A 24,898-nucleotide genomic window follows, 5' to 3' on the forward strand; every position below is an offset into this window, starting at 1 on the left:
AAATTAGAGTAGCCTTTAGGCATTGGTTATTCGTCTCTTCTGTTATTATTGGCCTTTTATTGATTAATTGGTCAATACATTGGCTCGCATTACCCAAGTGAATAAAGTAAGGAAAGAAAATGGTAGTATCTTATTGTCAGTGACGTTTCTTAGTTTGTTTTGCTTGAAGATTTACTAGCGCGAAAGAGTGTCTCCGTGCCGTGCAGGTAATCCAGAGGCCCCCAAACACCGTAACATTCTGTAAACTTGAGATGATGGAAATCACGACGTCTGGGTGAAGGAAACGACAGCACATGATAACCGCTGTGATCCGACAGTGTCCGAAGAGTCGCCCACGTCAACCATAGCCAAGACGTGAAAAAATGAGCGTTGGTCAGCGGCAATCCTATGGTGGCCGGCATCAGGTTAACAATCAGGTGATCTAATGGACGATTGTAATAGGCGGACAAAGCTATGGGAGCCGTCCATTGATGATGCAATTTGTGGGTCCATTTATAAATCAGTCGGTGATGGAACAGCCTGTTAACAGTTTGAAGAAGACACGTGGATGTGAAGGACTTTGATGATTTGTTCTTCTCATTACCGATGGGTGTAGTAACCTACAACTTCTTGGGTTGAAATAAGAATAAAAAAAACGACAAGAAATCGTTGAAATGTCGGCAATTCACGGATTGGTGGTAAGGTTCCTTGATATTCTAGAATGTAGTGGCTGACGATTGAAAATGGGAGCATCACAAAAAACTGGTTGAACAGAACGGTCGTTATCAACTGTAATTCGGTATAGACAGAGGTGTAATTCAAAATAAAACAATATTTATTTTCATGCAAGGTGTTTATGTTAATTAAAAATAAATACCGAGTAAAGACGTTTTTGATCGACGATTACCTTCGGTTGAACTTTGTAACGAAGCAACCACTTTGGCCTAGCACAAGTCTCCGCCAGTAAAAAGGCCAAACCGATGGACCAGTACAAGACAAAAGTCCAGCCGTTCAGTCCTTTTCTTAACCGTTGCAATTGACTTATTTTTTAAAAATTAAGTATGAAATGTAATACCGTAAACGTAGAGATTGAATTGGTCATCGCCAATCGTGTCGAACATTCGCTCCCAGAGAGTTTGCATCCTTAATCCGAGGTTGCCCCACCCATTCTTAACGTGGCTCCTGTAACGATGATCCAGAAATTGAACATTTTAAAATGAAAAACAAAATCCCTAATGAAACACGATTTAGCTCTCACCAGTAAGGAATAACGACGCAAAGAAATAGAAGAGGAACAAGGCCGTGCAAAGCTCCCCACTTGTCACTGGAATTCATCGTTAACCAAGCGCGTTTCATCTTGAAACAACGTAATCATCAACGACAACTGCCTTTTGAGGGATTGGAGCCTAGACTGACATTAGAAATTTTAAAAACATGACAATTTTCAAGAGTCTTCCACTACATTGTGCTCTAGTTTAAGGACAGTTTTCTTACAACGGGTATAGGATGACCAAGTAGTTTATCTAGTTCTCCACATATTACGGCCGGCCAAAGAGGTAAAGGAGGTAAAAGGCACATGATTCTGATTGCTGTACTAGAACCTTTTGTACAAAAAAAAAAATAAATAAATAAATGGAAATTGGAGGAAAATGAAACAAGTCAAATATATACTTAACCTGTATTGCTTCAATTGAAGAATAGGAACTGTGCGATAACAAGAAACGGGATGTTGACACATAAACACAATTTTCAGTTCCATTTCCTCGGAAGATATTCTAATTTGTAATGCAGTCAGATAAGATACTTAACTGGCATTTATTTGATCGCATTTTACTGCAGCACGATTAACCGCATAATTTCTAGTTCGATCCGACTTTCAAGGGTTGACATACAATTCACAATTTTTAAACATTTAGATCTCGATGTAATGTGGGAAAATAATTCCTGTTATTACGATGTCCCTTAGAAAATCATTTGTCGCTCGTGTTTGCACATTATCTTTGCTTTCACGTTGGGGATCTTCCAACAGTCAAACCGCTTTCGTGTTCCATTTCCGTAATGTCCCTTTTTTGGAACAAATTCACCCCTTTTAATTCTTCTTCTATCCCTATACAATGCGCATGTGAAGACACCGGAACAAACCCAACGAGCCTTATGGATTAAGAACCCACAAAAATTGTGTAATTTACTTGGATTCCCAAACGCAATATATCCTTCCGTAAGTGCTGTTGGACTATCACATATCTAAATATAATACAAATCTAAACAAAAAAAAATACAAATTAAAAATTTTATTCATTTCCTTTTAGGTTAATTTGGTTGGTTAAGTACAACCATCTTATTGTCAGTGGTTTTTCTTAGTTGTTTCGGTTGAAGCCAATAGGCTAGCGCGAAAGAGGGTCTCCGTGCCGTGCAGGTAATCCAGGGGTCCCCAAACACCGAAACATTCTGTAAATTTAAGATGATGGAAATCGTGACGTCTCGGCGACGGAAAGGGCAGCACGTGATAGCCGCTGTGATCCGACAGAGTGCGAAGAGTCGCCCACGTCAACCATAGCCAAGACGTGAAAAAATGGGCGTTCGTCAGCGATAAGCCTAAAGTGGATGGCAATATGTTGCCAATCAGGTGATCTAGTGGATGATTGTAATAGGAAGACAAGGCTATGGGAGCCGTCCATTCGTGATGCAATTTATGGGTCCATTTGTAAAGCAGTCGGTGATGGAACATCCTGTGAAAAGTTTGAAGAAAACATGTGGATATGTGAGGGACTTTGATGATTTGTGCTTGTCATTACCGATGGGTGTAATAAGCTAGAACTTCTTGAATGGGAATGAGAATGGCAAATGTAGTGATCAATCGTAGAAATGTTGGCAATTCTCGAATTGATGGTGAAGTTCCTTGAAACTTCAGTACGTAGTAGCCTAAGATTGAGAACGGAACGGCAACGAAAAACTGATTGAACAGATTGGCCGTAATCAACTGCGATTCGATCACATGCAAAACATGGTTTGTTATAAAACCAGTGTGTTTCTACAAGTAAAACAAACACAAATACCGAGTAAAGACGTTTCTTATCGATGACGGCCGTAGGTTGAATTTTGCAAAGTTGGAGCCACTTTGGCCAAGTACAAGTCTCGACCATTAAATAGGTCAGCCCGACAGACCAATACAAAATGATATTCCACGCGTTCATTCCTGTTTTCCTCCAAGTGTTCATCCTTCATTTTAAATCGATTGCTTTATATTCTGTCATTGAATAAATACCGTAAACGTAGAGATAGAAACTGTCGTCTCCGATCAAGTCGAGTATTCTCTCCCAACGAGATTGCATCCGTAATCCAAGGCTGCTCCACTCATTCGCCACATGATTCCTATAACGTACATCCACACAAGAAACCGAGTTAAGAGAACAACACATTGGGATAGTTAAAATAACGTTTTTAGCTCACAATGACGGGATACCCACGCAGAGGAGAATAAGAGGAACAATGCCGTAAAAAACTCGCCACTTGTCACTGGAATTCGATGAAAACCAACCGTTTTTCATCTTGTAAAGGTCGACAAGTTACCGTGAACGCACCCCCACCAGAAAACTGACGTCCATGGGACTGAAGCCAAGACTGAAATGAGAGAGATACGCACTCCACAGCTGTTGCTACCTTAACAATGGCCTCCAGCAACTCGGGGTATTGTTCAAGGATAGGTTGCCTGTAACGGTGGTTCTATAGTTTTTTCCCTTTAAGGGATTTCCTCCTTCTATTGAGGTCAAAGGGGAAGAATAAAGGTCATAGACATCACCTGATGTCCATCGTCTTGTTCCATTCTGTTGTCTGCTTCTACGGGAATTTTCTTGGAAATTTGGCCAGTGAAATCTGCGGAATATTAAACAGTTCCAATGCTAAACTGTAGCTCAATCGAAGAAAGGAAATGCAAGACAGACAAAAAGGGATGAAATGTTAACACAATAACACAATTTCGAGGAACCTTTTACGATACTCTCCTCGGGCATTTTCTTTTTCTTTTTTACAATCAAGACACGTCGTCTGCTGCCGCCAGTCTTAATGTACGCAGAGACGTCTAGCTTCGTGATTAGAAACACAATATATCCAACAATGGAAATTGGCAACGTAGACATTTTTTTTTTTTTTTCAATTTTTATTTTTCCTTATTTCCCTTTCACGATTGAATTGCATTTCTACATACATTTGTGTTTGTGACTAATTCCACCCACCACTAAATACCCGTTTTTCGTCGGCAATGGAATGATTCTTTGAACATTGTCGGGAAAGACGCGCCGTTCCGGCCTCAAAATTAAAAAAAAAATAATTTAACTGCGTGACAGCCGGAAGGAATGCGGTCAACGATGATAAATATTTGGTGAAAATTTTTTTTCTGGGAACGTATTCCCAGTTACCTTAATGTAACACGGTTTTGTATACAAGAAACGTCAAAAGCGTTTGCCAGCATTTTAATATCTGCCTCCGGATGTAGAAAATTACGGAATCCCGAAAGCAAACAAAACAAAAAACAGCTAAGATCCGCACATATTAGATCGTGCAGATTTTATTCACGTAATAATAAAAAAAAAATCAATGTGGGCGGTTGATTTAACAATCTCAAGAATAATCCGTCATGTTTCAAAAGCGATCCGTCTCAAAGAGTTTCCATGAATCATTTGCACCAATCCTTCCGGGCTATGGTGTAAAAAATTGTTTCTCTACTTTTTGAAAGAGAAAGTCGCCTTTTTTATGCACGCTTGAGAAAATAACGAGTTGTATCCGCTGCAACACCTGTCGCACGGGTCGCCGAATGACGTATTATTGCCATCGTTTAATTGGTGTTTCGTGATTCGACACATTACAATTGTCGAAAAGAAAACAAAAGAGAAAACGCCTTCGATTGTTATTGTTTCACGTATTCGCGTTCAAGTTCCATCAACTTCCCACAACACGCTGTTTGCAGTGACAATCGATATATAGTCTAAAAATCAAAACTCGTAAAATATAAGATTGTATTTCGTTCGTCATTTAACTATTTTTGTTTTTGGCTGAAGAATTAATATCACGTGATTTTCCAATCAACATTTTTTTAAATGTGTGTTTTGTTTTGGTTTCCTCCGTTGGTTTTTTAAAAATTGAATTTAACCAGCCGCTACGTAGGGTAAGATGCGCTGCAGTAGAGATGGCACTCCTAGATCTGTCCAGAATTGTTCCAGATCCCTTGGAATATAATAAATAGATGACATTTTAAAAAATCTGAATTTTAAAAAATAGGATTTTCTTGACATACAGGTGGACTTCTTCCACCGAAGCAAGGAAAATGGAGAGGGCCCCAACGACGACAAGAGCCATGTTTCCTGTACGCTTCCAGAGGGACTTGTTGGATTCCAAAATGGCTTCCATTATTCCAACTTCTGCTGCCCTCCTCGGCGTTTGATGATTGGGCCCCTCCAACTTGATAAGAAAATTATTCAAAAGAACCCAAAAGAATGTCTTTGGATGAATTTAGCGATCCTTCTTGGAACGGCTTTTGCATTCAGCCCAAAAAGCAAAGAAAAAAAGGTTTGTCTCACATGAACTGGCTGACTGTAGGATACTCACTGATACCGGCGCTGGAACACTGCCCTGCTATTTAAAGGCAAAACGAGTACACAAAAAAGGGGGAGGTGGCTATAGAAAGGGTTAGCTACTATTAGAAGTCTAGGTGAGTTTACATTATAGAACCGTGTGAGGATGCAGGTGGAATGAATATCCTATAGAGAGTGAAAGCTCAGCAGGTATGTACGAGGTAGCAAGCGCTGCGCAACGTCCTCCCGTAACGAGAAGTTGATGACTGCCGTTCACTTGCACATTTCGCCCGATCAAATTTTTCTCGGATTAGGCAATATCTAGTAGTCTACCCTTATTCACCGTACGTCACTAATGAACGTCCCTTATAGATATTCTAAATTTTTAGTTCATTTTATTCTACACGTTTGTCCTCCTCTCTCTTTCTAACTTTCACATTCGGCCTCTTAAATGCTGCTCTACGTAAATACTCTATACACTAATAGGCTAATACATTTACTTGCATCAAGTGAGCATAAGACTCTATCCCTTCGCCAAATAGTAAAATGCGCACTTAAATACAACATCAGTTAATATAAGATAAAATTTTCGTTTTCTATGTCAATCAAACAGTAACGTAGTAAATTACACACACGTCAGGTGTAGCGATCGTAAACAAACTTGGCTGTAATCCGAGATCGTTTGATTCTGTATACTACTCGTATATAGTTTAGGACTGGCACGAAACCAAAAAAAATCAAAGAAAAACGTGTCTATCAAATTCACTTCAAAACAAAAATACAGCAAATTCAGATAAAAAGCTCCTCGAGTCATATAGAAAACTAATAAACAAAAATGTCTAAAGAAGAGCCAAAAAAAAAGAACCTTCCTTTTTCTCTCTCATTGGCCACAGGTTCTAGACGATAACCTAGATTTCCCTGATTTTTTTTTTAAGGCTGCAACCTGCTGGAACAGCACCAACAGTTCATCCTTATAGATGATTATCAGACAGAGATGACGTGACCTTAGTCACGTAGGCCACACATTTTCCTAAGAACGGCCCATCCGGAGCGGGAAATTTCGACTTATAATTCAACAAACTACGCATGTGTCGAGCACATCGACGTCACAAAATCTAGCTACTACTTGAGTGAAAGCTGGAGTCTTAAGGAACGCCCATAACAAGACGGGGAGTTTTTTTAAAACATATTCCAGGGCCATCAATGGCATGGCAGTTGTCAATGTCCATCAAGAGATCCACACGCGAAAAGTTTTCCAATTTTTGGGAGTTTTGAATTCCATTTTATTGTCGTAGGTTTCATTTATATATTCTTGTCAACCGTGTATAGTAAAGACCAGTCATTCGGTAGCATGGCGTGAAAAAATGAGCAATATCCTATTGTTATTTGGTTGCTGATGTTATACAAGCGAGCAGTTCGCGTGTCGCTATTCTTTCACGTCATCCCCAACTTGTCGTCGCTGACGTTGAAAGATCGTTGCCGTGTTTTACACATTGGGATCCATTATTCTTGGCGATCTCTTCGAATTTTTTAGGTTCGATGAAAATACATCGAATAGCTTTTTGCAAATAAAATTTTTTTTTTACTAATTATTTTAACTCTTTTTTTTTTTCCCTGTCCGGTTATGCGCTTAATATCAACACATTTCGCAATTGTACGAATGCAAATGTTTCAAAATATAGTCGTGTGGCTTATCACGTACAAAGAAAACAAAGACAAATAGCTAAAAGCTGATGTAGAAATCTCTCGGTTTAAACAGCCAAACCGCAGCATTTATTTTGTAATTTTTTTTTTGGCAAAAAGAAACAATTATAGACGTTAACAGCCAAGAATGAAAGTTTGTTTCTTCTCTTAAAAAAAACAAAAAAAAAACAAAAGTGTGTCACCAAACGGTAATCAAACTGTTATTCAAATTAGCTGGGTACAGTCGTCCGCTTTTCATTTCACTCGCAGCGAATAAGACGATGGCGGAGGAACAAAAAGCGAAGCCTTTGACATCTACTTAAATAAATTGCATCTTAAGAAATTTGCTGTGCGCTGCCAAAAAGGGGCACGCGTCGTACATTACGCATGAATGCAGCTGGTTGTACGAAAACCGCTTTTTAATGTTTCTGGTTTTCTCACTTGATTTCTTCAGGTGAAATCGCCGCTTGGCAATACATCGACACTTTGATTGCCGATCACGAAGTTTTCACTTGCAGTATACGAAATCCGTGTGGAGTTGTTTTTGGAATAAAACTGGTTAACGAGCAAAGGATATTTTCTACTAAGAGAGCATTACACCGACGAGCAGTGCTGCCACGCCAAAAAACCCGGAATCCCCTGGAACCATGTAAAAAATCCCAATTTTCCCACATTTTCCGATTAAAAATCCCAAGGAAATCCCACCTTTTTTCTTTATAAAATCCAACGTTTCCCGCCTGTTTTTTTTTGAAATCCCACCTATTTTCCCAAAATTTTATTTCAAAATATAAGTCTCTGACTCAGGGTTAAATTGTATTTTATTTATCGAGCGTTAAACTGTCTTGGTGAAACAAATGGCATAGGGAATATATAGGACATGGCACATGGGAGGGAAATTTCGCATCATATAAAACTAGTAAAAAGTTTATTGCACAAAACTTAAAATGACTTAGAATCTGGAATGGTGGCATTGGATTTTACTTTAATAACGGCCTGGACTAATTCGTCGGTGATATTGACTTCATCAGCACTCTTATCATGAGCTTTTAACCAAGACTTTATTCTCATTAGACTAACTACGGTATCATCATCTATACTAGTTCTTTTGTCCGCTTTAGTATTGTTAAGTTCACTGAATTTTCTTTTTGCTATTACGTTACTAACGATTAAACTAAAAAGCATTGAAACGCAAACGCACAAGTTAGCGAAAGTGGCCTCGTGATTTGCAAAAACTTTTTGCCAATATTCTTCCGCAGGCAAGCGAAAAACTGCGGACTCAGTTAGAACCCCGAAAGCAGACGTAGGGAGTAGGGCATGAGCATTCCATTCTTTTTCGGTTTTTAAACGATCACAGAACTTATTTAAAACCGTAAATCTTTCAAATAATGCACTCAGTGTTCGAGGTTTCAGATTTCGCGCATTTTCCGGATGTAGCATAGTAACAACCTCATAACTGGATCCGTAAATCGAACGAGATTTCTATCAGAGATCGCAGTAATATGAAATCCTACATGATGTAAATGGTTGATTCTCATATTTGAGATCGCCCAATTCCGATTGGGGCGATGGCACTGGTTGACACAAAACTGTCGTCTGCACTGAAGCACTGCGAGTGGCGTATTTGGAAGGTTGCCCATGCCATAATATTTTTTTCTTTCCAATGATCTTTTTATCTAACTGGCCTTTGGCCAAACCCAAATAATTTTTAATTATCTTTCTTCTAAATCCCCTTTTTAAATCCCATCTCCCTCATTTCCTTTTGAAATCAAAATAGTGGGCCTTAAGTGGGCCTGCCGGGTGTCCTTGTCTATGTTGCTTAAAATGTTTTTTCTTTTTGCGAGGCCCGCATTCGATAATTTGTTTTACCTTTCGTTTTTGTTTCCAACATTGATTGGATATTTTTTATTGGATATGAGCCATTTTGACCTTGGGACAGGTTGCGTGCTTATCGGCAAAAGCCTAACGAGTGTTACATGGCAACTGACAAGCTTAATAATCGCTTTATCGGGTCTCACATGGGAAAATAACTTCCAAACATCATTATTTCCGTATTTTGGCAGATTACGGTCAACATGTCTTGTTAAAAAAAAAAAGATTGTTATCATCAAAAGAAATTCTTGCGACATGACCGCCATCCTACCAGTCTTTGATCTCGAATTTGATCAACTGTCTAACGATCTTACGATATGCCCAATCGAATTCTTGAAGCAACCCGAATCGTGCAGTTACGCCGAAGATCGCTAGATGATGATTGCAACGCAAGGCATGCGCTTCGCGAGACAGCCGTTAGATGGTGAACACCTGTTCGACAACCTCATTTATCTGATGGCAGCCATTGAAAGCATGTCGGCTTTACCTCTGCCATAACAAACCGATATATTTTTCATACGTCGTGTTTTTCCTTTAGACTTTTTTTTTTTGTGTGTGCATCGTTTACGTTGTTCAACCATCTGTTTTCACCGACATTCGTTATCAAAGAGGTAAGTCAAAATCTGTTTCATATCGTCCAAAAAACAAACAGTCGAAAACAGGGTTATGCACAAGTCACTGTGCCCACTGCAATTCCTCGTGTGTTTTAACGGCTGTGTTCCCGCTCTGAGAATTACGTCAAAAAAAATCGCGTGCGTGTGCATTCAGCTAGAAATGTCGTTAACTCCTCCTTTTTCTTGCCCTTCAGTTATCTTGTTTCCACGCAGTTAGACGAAACGACATGATGGATTTTTTCGTTTTTATAATGAAAGAAGGAACAACGGGAATTTGGCAGTTTTTTTTTTCTTCTTCTGAACTCATACACCCATTTTCTTTGGCTAAATAACGTGTTTGTTTAACATCTTTTCAACCTCCCGTTTTTCACGCATCTCGTCAATAGGTCGAAATGGGATAACAGCCCCCATTTTCTTAATTGTAGGGATGTTTTTGCAATTTTTGGTGGTAGATTTGCATAGGGCACAGTACAGGCAAAACAAAGGATGTTGGTGCAATTCTGCACGGTAGCCGTACGTGAGGAAAATTCGGCACAGATTTCAAAGAAATGTTGATAATCATATTCAAATACTTGCATTCAAATCTCCAGCCTTTTATGGGATGCCTGCCCCCGTCGGCAGTGGCCATATGGATTTGATCTTTTCAGATTAAAAAAAAAAAAATGCGTCTGTTTTATTTTTTCTTCTTCTTCTTCCATCAAATCGGCGCAAGCGAATATGGTAATACCAAATAATCCAATGATGCAATGCCGCCAAAATTTCGTGTGTGTACATTCTCCCACTCGCTTAATCTATGTGTGCATAAGCTGCCTAATATGCAAATGCACTTGGCTTTTTCTATATGGCGAATGGCCATATTTGTTTCGCAATTTTACCACAACGCAGATTATTTCTATCCTTTTTGCTTGTCCATCTGTTTCAAAAGCCAAGACGTCACAATGGAGATCTAGGATTCCAAACCGCTTTTGCATCAAGATATTAATATATTTGATAAAGACATTTCTGTACACAAGTAAAACCGTTTTTTTTTCTTCTATTTCCGGATATTCCATCAAAGGTCTTAAAAAAATTCCGACTTTTTTTTTTTTTTATGTGCGGATTTTTTTATTTTCTCGTCTCTCGGAAAGAGATATTCATCTTCTTTTAGCGTCTTTGTATGTTTTTCGACATTTTCACGAACGTCGCCATTTCGGGAAGAAAAAAAAGAGGAAATATCGTAAAATAATAATAAAACAAAATATCTTCAATACCCTGCTCCCCCACTCTAAAATAAAGAATCGATAAAAAGTGTTGCCAAAATGCAAAATGGGCGATGCGCACGCAACGGCTAGTTAACTATAAAGACGCCCCACAGCCAGCACTATAAGGAAACTAATTAGGCAGCTCGCCGATTACAAATATGGAACATTTACGTCGGTACATAAAAGCTCATTCAACTTTATGAATTTTTTTCAATAATTGGTCAAGTTTTTGTGTTTGTTTTTGTGTTTTGCAGACTGTGTGTGTCCTTTCAAACTTGGAATTTCCCCACTAAAAAAGACGAACGAGCAGATGTACACGAGGAAAAGAGAAAATGTCGACATAATGTCAATCTGCAACCAGAAAAACCGGTCGGTCAAATGACATAAACAAAACAAATGAGAATTTGCGTTCGTCTTTTCTTTTTGTCTTTACGAATAGGAAGACGTCCGATCACGTCATCATCTTTGCTATAGTCCACCTTACCTGACGATGCGTCATACGCCATTCCCCCACGACCGAGGAGGAGGAAAAGGAGGGTTATTCGAATACAGAAGGTATAAAGTGGGTTGAATATAACACGCACAAGAGAAAGAAAAAAAAAGACCAACCGAGAGAGAGAGAGAGAGAAAGGGGATTATATTTAAGACGTTTGCCCTGTGGCGCTGTACCTGTTAAGAGCTGCTGCAGCACATTCCTCCTCCCTCATCGCCTTCTTATTCGTCTACGCTGGAGAGCCCCGTTCAAAAATATTCTAACCCACAACACACACACACACCTGAACAAGGGGGGAGAGACTTGGGATGCTCGTCCCGGTACCTCATTGAATCCTCTTTCTCTCTCCCGAGATTCGACCTCCCGCATAAAGACACACACACACATCCATGCGCTCAAAAACTCCCCAAAACTTATCCACACACACACACACACATGAAGTGCCGACCTTGAGGGAGGGAGTTGGGAGAGACTACGTATTTTTATTTTATTTTTTTTTATATATCGTCCGCCTCTTATGGCAGAGAAACAAGAAGGAGGAGAGCTCCGGCAGCGCCAATTATGGTCCTGTCAAGGGCTTACAGAGTTCCAGTCTCCGCTAGCGTATGGAGCAACATCGACGTTGCTGTGCTTCATCTCTCTCTCTTTTTCTTATTCTCCTTTGGAAAAAAAAAGTGGGTTGTTGTTTAATATTGTTGTTGTTGGTGTTCTAGGTTGTTCCATTTCCTTTTCGCAACAGCCAAGAAACTTCTTCCTGCATTTTGTTTTTACATGTGTGCAGAGTCCCGTCTGTCCGGCGACCACCACCCACCGCTGAAAAGCGAGCCCTTCCCCCCCTCTCCTCACTCTCTTACATTGCCACAAGACACGTCTTGTATGACGTCATTCTACCGGGATTGACATGGGTGGTGGTGTCGGCAGCGGTGGTGGCGTCTCGAGCTCAGTCAAACCGCACAACTGCGATTTTTAGATCGTTTCAATCGTTCAATCAGTTCGGTTTATAGTTGCGTTCACTAACGCGAGACGTTCTGCTTTTGCGTGCGTGATACTGGGCTCGCGTGCCCATCAGTGGCAACATGGACAACAACGACGGCCAGGCCGTCGCTTTTACGCAACACTTTTCATCGGGCCCGCCGTTAGCCCTCGTTCTAAAGGTAAAACAAAATCTCAATCTCAACATTCGTTTGTGTACCTACTTCACACGCCCTCGACCCCAACGTTTTTTCACGCTCTCGTGAAATTCGAAAGTCTGCAAAAGCGAGAAAACGAATCGATTAAAGTTGATTGTACGGCGTTCACACTTTTGGCCGTTAGTTTCGAGTAAACGCATTGTCGTCATTGCGAAAAACCTAATCGAAAATTACGATTGAGAAATTGAATGAAAATCAAATGTTTTGTCGTAGAAAAAGGTACCAGACGATGTGGGAAATAACAAAACAAAATCTGTGCGATAAATTTGGTGAATCGTTGTGGCTAAAGGTGTATTGCGACACACCTATGTGTTTTTCCGTGTGTGTGTGTGTGTGTTTTTGGGCTTTTATCTTTGGCTATTTTCGTTGTTTCTCCGTGTGGGTGGAGTACGCGTCGTATTCGCTCTCTCTCTCTGTGTTGATCCATCGCTCAACAACTTTACGCTCTGGGCTCTTTTTTTCTTTTATTATTTTGAACGAAAGAAAACTTTTGGGAGGGTTCCAGTTTTTTTTTTTTTAAATTCTAACACACACACACACGCACAAACGTATAAATGTATAACAATCAGTTCCTGCCCCACCAATGTGTAGTATTCTCAAATTTGGGCAAAGACTTGGCTCTTTTACAATATTAGCACCAAAAATAAAAACAAATGAAAATCGTTTGATCGGATTTTGCTTTTTCTCGGGACAGCCCAAATAGTTTTATAACCATGAATGGGCATCGTGATATTTCTTTCTTTTATTTGTTTTGATTTTTTTTTACTTCCTTGATTGTAATAAAAATTGTCATTTCACTTGGCCTTTCATTGTCGTTCATAAAAACCTGATTTCTCCTCCAATTTCCATTTGTCAGAGATTCAGTTTCAGATTTTTATCTCAAACAATGTCTCGTTTGCATTGTTTTCTGTTTATCTTTTGACAGGACGATGGCGATTTTGATACGATGGCCATTGAGAAACAAGGTAAGGCATAACGGTTTCATGTCGTTTGTTTTCTTTCATAAACTACTTCGATCGTTTGATTACCTTTCTTTTTGTGTGTGTCTGTGTGTGTGTGTGCAGAGGAATGGATCAAGAAACGCAAAGTGGAGCAGGTGACGACAAAACAAATCGAAACGAGAGTCAAGAGACAAGTGGTCGTCAACGAAGATGGTCAGGTATTGGACGACAGTGGGCCACAGGTGACCACCCGGACGACCGAAGACACGGAAACCAAACGTGAGGAGCACACGGAGGTACCTATTTGATGTTAATAACGAAATTTTAAAAAAATAATAAAGAAAACACCCAGTAAACAAACGCAACCGACCGAAAATTGTGAATCGGGAAGAACGTGAGCAACTGCTAAATGACACGTGTCGTTGCGTCATTCGGCGTATAGTAAACGGGGGGGCAGAAGGAGAACAGACGACAAGAAATAAAGGCAAAGGTGACCCATATTTTTACCATCCGCAAGCCAAGACGGAAAGTCGGGTATTCAAATTGCCCTTGTTGACTTGATGACTGCGATAAGCTGATCGATGTCACGGCCCCCCTTTTTTTAAAATTTGTTTGAAGGTTCATCCTACGGGGTCAGTGAATGTTAACCAATCATTGGGCCAGTCTACGTTAACGATCGCAGTCTAATGACGGCGGGAAACTTGTAGATTGCGTGAAAATGTTGGTCTATTGTCTAGTCAAGACACCGACCGCTAGGTGAACGACTGGACAACACGAACGAGGCGGATGGCCCCAATTGTTTTGCCCTTTTTTTGTTTTGTTTTGTTTTGGTTGTTACGTTATCCATTTAGTTTCGTTTGGGTTTTCTCAGAAAACGGGCGGTGACGAAGACGGGACGGTGGCGACATTGCCGCCAGAGGGCTGGGTGGCCATTCCTGGTGCCGTAATCGTCCGCGAGAAGCACGAAAAGAAATCCAACACTCGCGACGAAATCGACGAGCGACTAGAAACCGAAGAAGTTCATCATTTGGGTCATCTCACTAACCAGGTATCGTACGCCGCGTTGTTGCCATTTCGATTATTTATATCACGCCCCAGGAGCACCTGCTCTTCTCACGTTCCTCCTTCGTGTCACGAAGAATTTTAAGAGTGCCCCCTCTGTGTGTGTGCGCGTTCGAAACAGAACCGGTTCAGGCGTTTCCGTGCGTGCTTATATTGCGTTTTAGAGACGTCCCATTATCTTTGAGTACTTTGTTTCAACCCGATACCATCATCATCTATTTTGTTTGTTTTTTTTTTTTTCCAAAAAAAGAAAAAAAAGAAAAGAACGGAAAGTGTGTAGAACTTTCTCCGAAATGTGTCGGCAAGAGAAAAGGCGCTAACCGCTGCCGACAAAGAAAAGTGTTTTCCTGAGCCAGGATGTCGCTGATCGACGGTTGTGGTCGCTCGGGAAAAGAAAAAATGGATAACTTTTTAAGTTGATTATTCTTATTCAAATATGACACACCTCACGCTGCGCAATAGCCAATGAGTTTTTGAAATTCAACGTTAAAAAAAAACAAAACTATCTCACGATTATGTGCCACCAAAAATAGGGAATTGCATTCGGCCAAGAAGAGAAACATTGTGAATAGTTTTTTTTTTTTTAAATTTTGAATAGCCTAGAAAGTTTACTCGTGATGCACACAAAACCGAAAGGAAAAATCAGATTTCTGATTTTTTTCAATGGCAACATGAAAGAGAGCGCGTCGATCGTTAGTCAAAACCGATCAATCTGTCATGTGTGCACACGACTCCACCAATAAGGAATTCCCAAAAAATGCAATTTTTTGGAAATGTCTGTCGGTCAAGACCAACTAACCCATGGCAATCGTCAGGCAGATAGAGCCAAGAAATGCAAAACAAATACAAAAAAATTCGACGTAAACAGGATCGCATAGGGACTTCAACTTTCCTCCAATGTCCGTGACTCTGATTCCATACAAGTACAACCAGAGAGATCTATCCTCTCTCTCTCTCTCGAGTATCTTTGCATGTCTGTTAAAAGAAGACCTTGACGTTTGACTTGAACAGTATTTTGGCATCAAGGCCGGACGACTAACAGCGAGGCCCCAATAACAAACTGTCCAATCACGACCAACGTGTCTGGCCAAAAAAGAAAAAACAAAACGTGAAGGATAAACGCTCGCGCAGCAAGATGGCATTTGTTTTTACGTAACAAAAACGTTTGACCACCTGCGATTTCGAGCGGCCCGTTTGACATCGACATCCGGCCGGATGACTTTGGCGCACGTCTTTCTTGATGCCCCGCATCGAGAGCCATCTAACGAGCCCTATCACATGTGATCCGGTTAACTGCGCCAATTGCGAGCGTTAATTGCTTGAACGTCTCGAAAAGCTGCAATCATTTCTTCGCTTTGTTGCCAACTGAATATGGAAATGATGACGCAATATTTGCAGTGTTTCATCCGAGACAAAAGCTCGTCCTTTTCTTTTCAAAAGAACACCAAAAAAAAAGGGCCCTTGTCCTTATTATTTTGTAGACGCCACTGGGTGGAATGCCGTCTTTTGTCAATTATGGCATTTCTCATTCCCTCTGCTGCTCTGTTAGTCGTTGGGCCGCCTCCTACATGGCGTGAGCCGAACGTGCAAGGTGAAAACAACAACGACTATATGATATCGCCGTGAGCGGGAGGATATAGAAAGTGGGTTTTTTTTTATTTTTATTTTTAAAACTCCTTCCCTTTGGCTGAGCTGCTTCTGGCCCAGCAGTCAGCCTCCCTCCTCCGACAGACTTTACCACTGGAGAGTTTGGGGCTTCGATACACACACACACACACACGCAGAGAGTTAAGAAAACAGGGCCGCCCGGACTGGTGTTGCGCGAGTGGCCGTGTTCCACCTTCGAGGTTGCCCTTTTTCATTTTGTGTTTTAAGATTTTTCATTTTGAACGTTGGTGCCATAGCAAAGCGAACGGGGTCTGCAGTCGAGTGACGTGATCACTAGCATCCACAGGTGTGTTAAGGTTGTGCGTGTTGTGTGTCCATCGTTGAGGGTCACTTGTGTTGCGGCCGTGCCCTAAACAAAACGCCACAGGTGAAAAACTTGAAGGAAGAAAAAAATTCAACGAGCCGATAAAAGAAAAGAAAATAAATAAATAATCATTTCTTTCGCGTATTTATTCAGCCTCGCGTCAAATTGGATTTTATGCTAATTCTATCGACAGGTTCGTTACGTACGTCTGTTGTTGTTTCCTTTGTTGCGTTCCCACTTTCGTTATTGCGTGACGCATACTCGATGAACGTGATTGCATTTGTGCTTCTTTAAGCTCATTTGAATTCTATTCTTGAAACAGAAACAAGACAATTAATTTCTTTCGTTTTCTTTTTCCTCTCTCTAATTGGCCTCTGTTTAACGTCCGACAACCACACAACATCGGAAACAAAATAAGGAATTGGAAGAGGCTTTGGAGAGGCAGCGTGAGACGGGCCAAGCGTTGACTTGTCGTCGGCGTCAATCGTCCGTCAGCGGCGGGAGCAGCGGGAGTGAGAGCGGTGAACGGCAGTTGGTGGCTCCCTATTCGACGGGCAAGCGAATCGTTCATCAGTCACGCAAGCACAAGCGCATCATCGACCAAGACAACACTGAGGTAAACTATTGTTCACCAATTGGCAACGTGTAAGTGAATGCAGAATGGCATTTATTCCACCTCGTCTGCCACCTTTGATTAGATTGGATAGCGGACATTTTCGTTCTTCAACCAGGACAAAACAAAAGAGAGTCGGCACCGAAAAACGTAATCATCTGTGCGTGATAACCCAATAGACTCTCTCGACCCCACCCAAAACGTTTTCGAAAATGTCGAATGTGCTGCCGTTAGACGCCATTTTGTTTTTGTTTTTTTTTAAAAAAAAAGTCGACAACTTTCTCTCTTTATTTAATTTTATTTATTTATTTATTTTTTCTATCCTCCCCCCCCCCCTATAAAAAAATCCCGTTTGGGGAGGCATTCCTTAAAAGGCGACTAAGTTGGTTACCCGATTTGACCTTCGATTAATCCACGTTAACAGACTAGTATACGACGTTATCTCGTTTAGTTAAGAAAAAGTTGAGTTTGTGTTTGTTTTTTGAGCGCCAAATTTTAAAATCCCTTTGGCGGTGAAATCTTGTGAAACATGTCGTTGTTTTTCTGTTGGACGCGCATTTCATCATCGAGTTTGATTGCGAAAATTGCAGGAGCGCAGCGAGGAAAAAGACGGTCGCATTACAACGGAAACGAAACGTCACGAACATCACGAAGAGATTGACGACAACGAAGAGCCAGAAGACGAACGTCCAGCGTCCGACACTTCGTCCATTCACGAGGTGGTCAAAGAATCGCGAAATAATTACACGACCCACCAGGACGAAGATCAGGTTCATTCCTATTTGATTGGCCCTTTTTAATTCGTTTTTTCTTTCCTATCTCGAGGCTGGCCGTTTCGGGGTGCTGGCCTAAAACGTTCGGGATTCCAAGATGGTCAATGGCTTTCTTTTTGCCCTCAGGTGGAATACGTTGTGGTGCCAAAGGGCGGCCATATCTCTGGCGGGGTGAAACTAGGACACGGGCCGCTTCAAACGACACAGAAAACGGTGCAGTACGGCGATCCAGACGTCGTAGACGGCCAACAGGCCAGCAGGTTGAACGGCTACGTTGCCGAGCAACAGCAGTTCGCTTCTCCTGCTCCCGTCCAGCCCAGCAAGTTGGTGGCTCAAGCTCCCGTTGGCACTCCGCAAGAGACTGCGGAGCAGACGGCCGAGCGGACGGACGCGCTGACCAAAAAACCGCTCGACTTGGAAGCCGAAGAGGAGACGAGGAAGTTGGAAACGTCGCGTTGGCTGGACAGCCATTTCGGCAGCGAATCGTCGACTCCCGAGTTCGACGGACGGCGGAGGCGGATCCGCAAAAGGCAGTAAAATAGGACTAGCCGGATCGAAAACGGGCAAAACGTCCAAGGAGAAGATGCCCAGTCAAGTCTCCAGCGGAGGGATCAACGTGACGATGAAGTCCGATCCTTCCGGCTCGGATCGCTACGATCCATCGCAGCCATTAGCCAACGAACCGCTGGCCAACGCGCGGATCTATTCCACCGGCTTCAACCGGTCGTCGACGCAACAACAATCCCAGCGGATTCAGGCCGGACCGCAGTCGCCCAGCTACAAGAAGATGTCGCCGCCCAGCTATCAGAGCCCTGTGAACAATGGCAAACCGGAATTGTACCGCAACCTATCGGCCGGGGATCAAGAGCCGGTGAAACGGGCCACGTCGTTCAACCATTCGGCCGGAAGGGCCACCGGAACTTATTCGTGGATGAATAAAGAAGAATTGAAAGGTCACCAGAGCAATCCGCTGGCTGCGCGTCAATCATTCCTGCAATCCATGAACAAGCCGATGCCGGCTGAAAAGTACCACACTCCTGCCAGTGCGGGCCAGCAGATGAACCAGCAGCCGACATACGCGGCCCCCAACAGCCAAGTCAGAAGATGGCCACCTCCGGTCAAACCTCTCGATGATGACGACGCTGAAGATCTGCGCACGTCCACTCCGGTCTACCAGGCCCCGCATCAACATCAGACTCCGAACCGATCGGGCGGGACGATCATCCGATTGGGACCGACGCTGGATTATTCGTCCAGCAACGGCCGCAAACCGCCCGGCCCCAATTCGGGGATAACTCGCACGCAGAGTTTGTTGCACACGCCTGGAACGAAGCAGCAGCCGTTCAGTCAGCAGGATGCCACTCCGGAGAGGATGTATTCCTCTCCGGTCAGCAACAACATGGTCAATCAACAACACAACACGACCAGCCGGATGAATTTGCTCAACTCTTCGCTTCAGTCGGTGCCGGAACGCGAGCAGAGGTCCAATAATTACTCGTCCCAATCGCAGGGCTATTACGTCGACACGGAGAAATCGTTCCAGAGCCTCAACCGATCGAACACGAGCGTCAATTCAAAGGGGATCCAGTCTTACGCAATTAAAACGCCTCCGCCGAGGCCGGCTCCGCCATCTTCCAATCACTACGGTAGTCCAACGTCGATGTTTCTCGGACCCAACAACAACAACAAAGTTCGCGTTTCGGAATCGTTCCGCAGCCCCAAATCGCCACCCATGTTCGCTGTGGAAGAGCCGGCCAGTCCGCCCGTGCGTCCGGTTAGACGCAAACAATCGAAAAGGATCAATGCGACTACCGTCAAAACGGACTCTGGAACTCAGTGCAATCCACAAACGATCCGCAACGACACGTTCCAGCAACAACAGCAGCAACAGCAACAGCAATACCAGAGCCAAACGCTGGACAGGCCCGGCGTGAAACCGATGAAGAAGTACTACATGGGCGAAGATCCGTTCACGGCCAGCAAGGCCGTCGTCGTCAACGGCAAAATGGAAGTAGATAAACTGTCGCCCGTTCAACCGAATCGAGCGGCCCGGAATGAAGTGGTCCGTTCTCAGACGCTGCCGCGACGGCCGAGCAAACAGCCGTTGCTGTCCGACACGTCGATGAACAACAGCGCCAACATCAGCAACAACATGACGAATAATCTGAGCAGTTCGCGATTCTTTTCCGACCAGGACCGCAGCATGAACGAGACGATTGGCGCCGCTTTGAACCCGAGTGGCATCAACAAATCAACGAGCCGCATCGTGCCAATCACGCCGTCCAAGAGCGTTCCAAACAACAACAACAACAACAACACAATCAGCAGCAACAGGAACAACAGTTTGAGCGTCACCAACTTAACGTCGGCCGTCAACCGTAGCCAAAGCTTTCAAGTGGGACACAATCAGAGCACGTCGACCGCATCCAACGTGACGGCCAATAACAATCCGGCCGGCGGATTGCAACAGCGGCGATCGAGTCTGTTGAGTTCGACCCCGTTGCGCTCCGTCTCGATCCGCGGCTCCAATTTGAACAGTCCCGCTCTACAAGTCGACGTCGTTCTTGAACCGGACGAGCGGCGCGGAGCAGCCGTTCGCATCGCTCAAGAGTCCGGGCATCGTGACGAGCATCAGCAAGAGTCAACTGGACCTGAACAAATCGACCACAGAGTTGAATAGCTTCCAGCAACCGCAGCCCTACTCCAGTTCGGCGCTGTACACGTTGCCGAGGCGTCGAAGTAACGCCACATCAACCACCGCCGCCGCTAACCCCAAAGTTGCCGAACCCGACGCCGAGTGGGTCAGACAGCCGGTGGACGTCCAGCCGTCGCAGTCGGCTCAGACGTCCAGCAAAGTGCAGTCGGGCATCAGCGAGCGTCTGGCCCAACTGTCGTCACCACCGACGTCGCCGACGCTCGACGATTCGACCAGAGGCGAGAGCTACTCGTCGCTGCATCGACGCAAGATGCAGGCAGCCGCTGCGGCTGTTTCTTCCGCCAGTCCTTCCACTCCGCCGCCTCCGCCGCCTCCCCCGCAACCGACCGAACCGCCAGCTCAGCCGTTGAGCTTCCAGTCTTCGACCAAATCGACGCACCGCAGCTTCCGCGGCGTCACCAGCGACACCATCAAAGAGGAGAACGAAAGCGCAGGCCTCAACACCAAAACGCAGGAGAGCCAACAGCCCGGAACTGGAACCGGAAGCGAGGAGTTTGAAAGATAGGATCGCCTTCCTGGAAAACGCCGGCATTCATTACGCCAATCCGGCGCAGACGCTGCCCCGCGTCGTTGGAGGCAAACCCAAACCGCCTCCGCCGGCCACTCCGCCGAAGACTTACAACTCGCCCGCCCCGCCGGGGATGAGCAAAGCGGAGCGGATGGCGACCAAGGAAGAATCGCCCGAAGTGGAATCCATTGAGAAAAGGCAGAAATTCTTGGAGGGACTGCTGAACTCGGCTCCGGAACTCTTCATGCACATCCACGGAGACGAGAACCTGAAAGACATCCGCATCAATCGAGAGGATGTGATCGACGGTAAATCGCCGGAGGGCCGCCTTCCGCGCACTCCGTCGCCGCCCAGCCAATCGGCGGCTGGATTCAACAACAACCGCGTCTACACCAGCACTCCGGTGGCCGGCGGCAAGATCAACCAGCCAGCTCCGCTGACTCCGCCTCCTTTGCTCATTCGCAACAATTCCGGCGGAAGTCCGTTCGGCTCGCAACGGGACCTTCTGACGCCGCTGCGTCGCGGCTCGCTGACGCTCAGCAACGCCGGCTCGATCGGCAGCAATGGCGGCGTCATCATTCCGGCTGTCAAGATTCCGGCTCCGGTCAACTACTCGGAGACGGTGCGCATCAAATCCAACCAGGATCCGGACAGCCAAAGCGACTCGATTCAGAGCTACTCTAAGCGGGTGCAGCCGTTCGTCGATGGATTCAGCAGCGAAACGAAGCAGAGCAGCCAGCAGACGACGATGAGCCGTTCCGAGTACACGACGTCCGATCGGCCGAGCGATCACGCCGACATGCCGCGCCTGTCGCCTTCCATCTACCACTCGATCCGGCCGCAGCAGTCGGGTGGCGTCATCATCACCGTTCGGGGTAACGATGGGCAGTAAAGAAAAGCAAAAATTAAATGAAGCGTGCCATTTTAACGTTTACACCAACCATATTTTATTTTTTTTTTAAATTGTTATTTTTTAATTCCTTCGATTCTTTTTTCTAATTTCGATCGTTTTTAATTTTTAATGAATCGCTTATGAGAATTACTAGAAAATATCCAACAGCAGATCCACAATCATTAAAAACGTCATTAAAATGGAAAGGGGGGTGGATTAAGAATTTCAGCTTCTTTTTTTCTGTTTGGCTCTAAATTTTTTTTTTTTTATGCCTTTTAAAAAACAAATTTTTTTAATCACTTTTTAATATAAATAAATAGTATATATAAATTTGGATGATGTACACCCAAACAGCTCTTACTTATACCAGCAAATGTATATGCATTTTAAGGAGACAGCGACGACCTAAACAGATCGAAAGAAACGCCCAATAATTCATAATGAATACGGCATAGCATTTGAATATAAAGCTAAATATTATAAATATTGTATGTAAGGTTTTTTTGTTTTTTTTCCTGCTTTATGGTAATTTTCGTTGCGAACAGGTGTTAACATAGGAAACGATTAACAAAAGCACAACCCAACCCCAAAACGGTCGTATAACGAAGCTTTTTTGGAACACAACTATCAATAAGTTACGAAAGCATTTTCCTTTTTTTTTAAATGCTCCACCTTCTTCTTTTGACCCATTGCCCAAAATTACGTTGACATGCTAATTTTAAAAACAACAAGCGCATTGTTCTTAATTTTTTAATGATTCTTTTCCTTCTTTAACCGGGTTATGGCGCGTGCGCTTTTTTTTTCTTAATTAAAAATTTAAACTGGATAAGTTTAATGCTCGCCTGCATCGATAAACTTGTTTGTGATTTCTGTTGGATTATTTCATTTTCTTTTATTATTATCTTTTCTCCTTTCTCCCACCATACCAGTTCTTTTAAATTTTTTTTTTTGCTCCGTTTCTTGTTTTCAAAAATCTTTTTTGGCAATTTATTGACCCGACTTGGATTCCGATTTTAAACAAATACATTGAACTCCAGCTGTTTTTTTTTTTCCTTCAATTAATTTTTAAAAAAAAGAAAAAGGGAAACGAACAAAACGGACAAATAAGGCGCTGTAGAAATTTGGATTTCAGTCCGTGATTGGACGATGTATCTAAAATGGTAGCATGAGAAGAGCAAACAGAAAAAAATAAATAAAAGAATTTCAGCCCTTTAAAAAAAATAAAATTGTATTGGCTGCCAGTTAGGAAAGAAAATAAGAAATAAAACTGGATATATAAGGCGGCCAATCGTTGACATCAACGCACCATCCCATGTGGAAAGCGATGAGCTGCCATGTCTAAAGATGGTCAGTCCAAGGTCCGTCAGCTCATTTTCTTTTTTTTCTCTCTCTCTCCTCACCTTCAAATCAGTTTTATTTTATTATTTTTTTTTCCATCATCCCTTGTGTGTGGTGTGATGTTGTTTGTTATACACCGCAAGCATATTGGATAATGGCCGGACGGCCTATTACAGATGGATTATACACAACAAGGTGCTTCTTCTTCCAGCCCATTCTTGCACATTTTCAGATTTATGACGTCCGAAACTTGCAGAGGAGAGAAACTTTCTCTTCGGCTGATCGGTAGACTTTAACACAGCCAATACCACAAGCCCAAACGTAAGGTGTGTTCATCGCCCCTCTCTCGTTATACACTATTAAATAAAATGTCGACAACAAATGGGAGACTCCCATGATGACCCAACGTCAGAGCCTACAAGTCTTTCTTCCCCGTGCGCGCAAACTGTGTTTATACTGTATATATATTTTATTTTTAAAAGAAAAATCAAAGAGGGAACAGAGAGAAGAGAGAGAGCTGCATATATATGAAGTGGTACACCTTAAATGGGCAAAGTATTCCAAAGGGGAGTTAGTTGTATGTTCCACTGCTATCCTATCTCTGTTGTGTGCGTGTGTGAGTTGTATATGCGGGAAAACGTTGTTACCTTTTAAGGACATGCCTTTCTTTCTTTCCTTTTATTTTTTGCTTTGATCTAGCTGAAGGAGAGAGAGAGAGTGGGTGCTGTTGAAAGGCCAAGAATTATAAGAGATTCACGGCTACATTCGAGATCAGCAGAACTGTACGCGCATGAGAGCGGCGTGTGCGAATCGAGTGGCGTGACCAATGGCGAATGGATTGCGCTGTCCGTTCTCCAACATGTTGGCACAAAACGGAACGAAAAAGGTTCGATGGATGGCTGTTCTGATAAGCATTCAACCTTTCCCGTTTGATCTATTATAGGGGGGGAAGGCAAAACGAACACATTCTTTTGAAAACAACCAACGACCACAAAGGGAGACATAAACTTTCACTCTTTTTTTTTCTAGGGCGGGACCCGACAAATGTTTAGGTAAAAAAAAGGGCGAGGATTTATGTGTGACGAGAAAGGTAAAGACCATCAAGACCGAGTCAAAAGTGAAAGGCCTTATTTCATGGTGTACAGCCTTCGTCTGGCATGTGTGCATTTTCAATAGTTTGTTGTTGTATTATTATTATGATTACACATTTTTGTTTACCCATTTTTTTTTTTTCTTTGTTTCCATTTTCGTATGCACCCTAGATGGCGTTGACCGCGTGTGCGTCTGGCGTAGGAAGCGTCCTTATTTATTTGCCAAGCCAACGCGTGAATACATCTCTACCTTCTTTTTGATATGCTGCCACTTTCGGATGGCAAATTGCAATTGAAGGCGAATCATTGCCCATTTCGGGGTCGAGATCGCGCCAGCGTCAATTTCTCCATTGGCG

The 24,898-nt window shown here is 43.2% G+C and overlaps 3 protein-coding genes across 10 annotated transcripts; 1 reads left to right on the plus strand and 2 right to left on the minus strand.

The window, feature by feature from the left end:
* Positions 1 to 37: 37 nt before the first annotated feature.
* Positions 38 to 1,690, minus strand: LOC116920177 (fatty acid hydroxylase domain-containing protein 2). 5 transcript variants are annotated; one of them, XM_032926300.2, is made up of 7 exons: positions 1,656 to 1,690; positions 1,474 to 1,580; positions 1,238 to 1,390; positions 1,055 to 1,161; positions 887 to 996; positions 584 to 741; positions 38 to 519 (listed from the first exon to the last, which is right to left on the minus strand). In XM_032926300.2, the coding sequence occupies exons 3-7, from the start codon at positions 1,333 to 1,335 to the stop codon at positions 150 to 152; spliced, it is 843 nt and encodes a 280-aa protein (XP_032782191.2). In that variant the 5' UTR covers positions 1,336 to 1,390; positions 1,474 to 1,580; positions 1,656 to 1,690; the 3' UTR covers positions 38 to 149. The 5 variants fall into 5 exon arrangements, with proteins under 5 accessions (XP_032782191.2, XP_032782180.2, XP_032782169.2 ...); XM_032926289.2 differs by having other exon boundaries at positions 584 to 768; XM_032926278.2 differs by having other exon boundaries at positions 857 to 996.
* An 85-nt stretch (positions 1,691 to 1,775) lies between these two features.
* Positions 1,776 to 3,915, minus strand: LOC116920130 (fatty acid hydroxylase domain-containing protein 2). 4 transcript variants are annotated; one of them, XM_032926214.2, is made up of 6 exons: positions 3,430 to 3,915; positions 3,245 to 3,351; positions 3,036 to 3,175; positions 2,775 to 2,959; positions 2,314 to 2,708; positions 1,776 to 2,223 (listed from the first exon to the last, which is right to left on the minus strand). In XM_032926214.2, the coding sequence occupies exons 1-5, from the start codon at positions 3,525 to 3,527 to the stop codon at positions 2,324 to 2,326; spliced, it is 915 nt and encodes a 304-aa protein (XP_032782105.2). In that variant the 5' UTR covers positions 3,528 to 3,915; the 3' UTR covers positions 1,776 to 2,223; positions 2,314 to 2,323. The 4 variants fall into 4 exon arrangements, with proteins under 4 accessions (XP_032782105.2, XP_032782114.2, XP_045023400.1 ...); XM_032926223.2 differs by having other exon boundaries at positions 1,776 to 2,240; XM_045167465.1 differs by having other exon boundaries at positions 1,776 to 2,240; positions 2,311 to 2,708.
* Positions 3,916 to 10,907: 6,992 nt separating this feature from the next.
* On the plus strand, positions 10,908 to 23,155 carry LOC116918261 (serine/threonine-protein kinase CST20). The gene is given in 12 exon segments (XM_032923942.2): positions 10,908 to 11,128; positions 11,208 to 11,508; positions 12,160 to 12,600; positions 13,562 to 13,601; positions 13,701 to 13,873; positions 14,449 to 14,625; positions 17,030 to 17,227; positions 17,815 to 17,994; positions 18,124 to 18,489; positions 18,491 to 20,536; positions 20,538 to 21,178; positions 21,180 to 23,155. Coding segments are annotated over 10 exon segments (4,833 nt in total). The 5' UTR covers positions 10,908 to 11,128; positions 11,208 to 11,508; positions 12,160 to 12,522; the 3' UTR covers positions 22,114 to 23,155.
* Positions 23,156 to 24,898: the final 1,743 nt, after the last annotated feature.

The sequence above is a fragment of the Daphnia magna genome, linkage group LG1, assembly GCF_020631705.1.
Source record: "Daphnia magna isolate NIES linkage group LG1, ASM2063170v1.1, whole genome shotgun sequence".
Lineage (NCBI taxonomy): Eukaryota > Metazoa > Arthropoda > Branchiopoda > Diplostraca > Daphniidae > Daphnia > Daphnia magna.

Coding starts and splice junctions, on each gene's coding strand:
- LOC116920177 (XM_032926269.2), bottom strand. CDS start 1,335: ATGAAACGCGCTTGGTTAACGATGAATTCCAGTGACAAGTGGGGAGCT. Junction 997..1,054: donor ATTCAATCTCTACGTTTACG/GTATTACATTTC, acceptor GGTTAAGAAAAG/GACTGAACGGCTGGACTTTT. Junction 769..856: donor ATCAAAAACGTCTTTACTCG/GTATTTATTTTT, acceptor ACCGAATTACAG/TTGATAACGACCGTTCTGTT.
- LOC116920130 (XM_032926214.2), bottom strand. CDS start 3,527: ATGAAAAACGGTTGGTTTTCATCGAATTCCAGTGACAAGTGGCGAGTT. Junction 3,176..3,244: donor TTTCTATCTCTACGTTTACG/GTATTTATTCAA, acceptor GGAGGAAAACAG/GAATGAACGCGTGGAATATC. Junction 2,960..3,035: donor ATAAGAAACGTCTTTACTCG/GTATTTGTGTTT, acceptor ATCGAATCGCAG/TTGATTACGGCCAATCTGTT.